Below are 3,692 nucleotides of genomic sequence, written 5' to 3' on the forward strand. Positions count from 1 at the left end.
GTGTAAATAACAAAAGGATGTATTAGTATGACGCTCGGGAATACGGAAAGTCTTTGACGTTTCGAGCTACGCTCTTCAACAGAAAGAATACGGAGACAAGGAGAAAAACACGGAGAAAAAAAATTGAATAGTGTTCAGTCAACGAGATATATATACACACACACGCATATATATATATATATATATATATAGCCCGAAGCTATAGTAGAAGACACTTGCCCAATGTGCCACGCAGTGGGACTGAACCCGGAACCATGTGGTTCCTAAGGAAGCTACTTACCACACAGCCACTCCTACGCCTGGTCCTTTAAGTTTTCTGAGCCCTGTAAAATAACTTGGAATGTTGGAACTCCAGCCAAGCCTTTCGCGATACCCTTAAAGCGAGGACCTTTTCAGCACCCACTCGCATGTCATAGACACAAGTTTACATAGACATGTCTTTCATGTTGTTCTTTGTCTCTTCTTTCTGTCTTACCAGTTGATGTTCCGTTCCGGTACCTCGTTCTCTCAGTGTTCATCATTCTCATACTAACATTTCTGACGTCTCTACTAATTTGCTACATCATGAAGAATATTGTAAGTATATTCCTCTCTTTTTTGATTTGTTTCGGTCATTTGACTACGGCCATGCTAGAGCAACGCCTTGAAGCTTTTCAGTGGAACAAATCGACCATAGAGCTTATTTTTTAAGCCGAGTACTTACTCACTCAATCTCTTTGACCGAACCGCTAAGTTACGGGGACGTAAACACACCAACACCTGTTGTCAAGCAGTGATTGGGCATACGCACAAACACACACACACACACATACACACATATAACTTTTTTCCGGTTCCGTCTACGAAATCCACTCACAAGGCTTTGGTCGGCCCAAGGCTATGGTAGAAGACACTTAACCAAGGTGTCACGCAGTGGGACTGAACTCGGGATCATGTGGTTGGGAAGCAAACTTCTTACCACACAACCACGCCTGCGCCTATGTGTGTGTGTGTATGAGTGTGTATGTGTGTATGTGTGTGTGTGTGTGTATGTGTTATCAAACACCATATCACATATCATAATAACAAAACGCTCGGCATTAACAAAATAACAAAACTTTATTAAGACAATTCCAGGTATTTGTAAATATGTGGCTGAGTTAATTGTGCATAGATGTCGATGAAGGCACCTGCACTTATATTCTACCTGAAGATATCTCTTTAGGATTCGGGAGGGGGGTGAGAGAGAGAGAGAGAGAGAGAGAGAGAGTATGTGTGTCATTAATGCTTACGTAAACGTCTTTGTAGTCGCCCGCAACCAAGTATATGTGATACATTTATTTAAAGAATAGCATATTTGAATAATATATAAGATAGAAAATCTTTGAAATGTTTTACAATTTTTTTTACTCTGCTGCTTATAGATACAGTTTGGAGGAAGCGAGTTAATTATTTTTACTCTTTCTTTTAAAAAAAAATCCTAGCATTTCTAGTTCTTTGTACAAATTCGTACCTATTCGTTTTTCTGCAAATGTGTAGCTATATATATGAAGAGTGTAAGAACAACGTACAAAACTCTCCCAGACATACATCTAGGTATACTTATCCCCGCTTGAACGTGGGCGTTCTGTTCGAACAAATTATCCTGCTGAAAATACCATTAGAGAAACTATCATATTGACTTTTGATACAAATATCCCTGCTAGCGATATAAACAAACGTACATTTTGCACCAAAAATTAATATGAGGGTTTCTCTCGTGGCATCTGGCGCAGTATAGCTTGTTCTAACAGAACAACCATGTTCAAAAGGGGATAGATATTACCTCTCGGTATTAATACCGACCCTGTAGCTAATATATGTCTATGTATAATTAATACGAGCTATTTTCTCCTTCTTTCTCATATAGCATTTCTTCGATTACCATATCCAAAGAGTTGTCACGCCAAACTGGACATCTGAAATAAGTTTTTCAATCCCGCCACGAGTTTGTCGACTCAAATTTCATAAAAAAGTAAGATTTTAACTACTACTACTACTACTACTACCACTACTACTACCACTACTACTACTACTACTAGTTTCAACGTAAAGACAGACGAAATAGCGCTGAGCATTTAGCCCAGCATACTGACGAATCTGCCAGCTCGCCGCCTTACTAAAGGTATCAAATTTTGGTACAAGGCCAGCAGTTTCGGTGGGGACGAAGTCAAATACATCGACCCCAGTGTTCAACTGAAACTTATTTCATCGACCCCTGGCGAAATTTGAACTCAAAACTTGAAGATGGATCAAATGCCGATGAGAATCTCGCCCGGCGTGCTAACGTTTCTGCCAGTTCATCGTCTTGGAGAATTGTGATAATTTCACGAAATATTCGTCACATAAATTTATTTAATTACATATTTCTTAAATTTTCAGGTATGGTTAACAGGTTTCAATCTGTGCCTCATACACCTTACAACATCTTCAAGCTACCCCACAGTAGGACGACAGGTGCACAGAGTGAATTTTCCTTTTCCAGGTAACTTATTAACTGTTTATATTTTTTAATTTATTTCTATTGATTTTTGCATTTATTCTTATATTGTTATACTTCAACCATTTCGCATTCATATGACTGTTAAATGTAATGCTTATTCATTCACGTTGTTTCATTCACATTATTCATGAATTTCCTCTGTTTCAGATAAATACTGGACTCTGGTTTTCTTCTATTTAATGGTCAATATATTTTCATTGATCGGAAATATCCTTGGACAGTTTTTAAAGCTAGTGAGTATCATCGTTCTTATTCTTGTTGTTGTTGTCGATGTTTTTTTCTTGGTATACTAGTGCGTTCTTTTAGATGGGTGTCTATCACTAGTTTTTGTTGAATCACCGATAGATAGTGCTACACCAGTTGGGACTTTGGTGAACAGAGTTATCACATCTAGACTCACCATCTTGTTGGATTCAATGGGGGTATTTTTGATCAATTCTATGAAGTGGATAGAATTCTTCACGTACGATGTTGACTTTCCTGCTAATGGACTGATTATATCCACAACGAAGCGGTTCAGTGGATGACATGCTGAACCGCTACAGCTCACTATAGGTCTTAATGGAATACCATCCTTGTGAATCTTAAGGAGAACGTACATGTGTGGTAGTTTACTGTAGTGTTGAGTCAGTTGTCTGTACTTCATTGGTGTAAAGTGATCCGTGTTCTTGTTCAAGATATGTGACAACTTCCTCTCTGTTTTCAGAATTGGGTCTTTCTTTTCTTTGTTGTAGCTACCATCACTTATAAGACTTGCCAATTTTTCAGAGCAATCAGACTTGTTCATCACCACTGTAGCATTTCCCTTGTCCACTTGAAATATTATGATGGAATTGTCACTCTGTAGTCTTTTGATAGGGAGATGAACTAAGGTGGAAAGTGAGACAGTTACTAGAAAGTGCAAAACTTCCCAAACCAAACATCACTAAAGAAGAAACGTTCGCTATCAAAAGACTACACACACACACACACACACAAATATATATATGCCACGGGCCTCTTTCAGTTTCCGTCTACCACATCCACTCACAAGGCTTGAGGCTATAGTAGAAAACACTTGCCCAAGGTGACACGCAATGGGAGTGAACCCGGAAACATGTGGTTGAGAAACAAACTTTTTACCACAAAGCCACTCCTGCACCTATATATATATATATATATATATATATAT

At 38.5% G+C, this 3,692-nt stretch overlaps 1 protein-coding gene across 1 annotated transcript in view; it reads left to right on the plus strand.

Annotated features, from left to right (window-relative positions):
- The window catches only part of LOC106869942 (equilibrative nucleoside transporter 1), a 21,167-nt gene that overhangs the window by 11,989 nt on the left and 5,486 nt on the right, over positions 1–3,692 (plus strand). The window contains exons 10-13 of the mRNA XM_014915884.2: positions 479–576; positions 1,889–1,993; positions 2,401–2,503; positions 2,669–2,754. Of these exons, the coding sequence (XP_014771370.1) occupies positions 479–576; positions 1,889–1,993; positions 2,401–2,503; positions 2,669–2,754 (392 nt within the window). The remainder of the gene's footprint in view (positions 1–478; positions 577–1,888; positions 1,994–2,400; positions 2,504–2,668; positions 2,755–3,692) is intronic.

This window comes from Octopus bimaculoides, chromosome 22 (genome assembly GCF_001194135.2).
Source record: "Octopus bimaculoides isolate UCB-OBI-ISO-001 chromosome 22, ASM119413v2, whole genome shotgun sequence".
NCBI classification, from domain to species: Eukaryota; Metazoa; Mollusca; class Cephalopoda; order Octopoda; family Octopodidae; genus Octopus; species Octopus bimaculoides.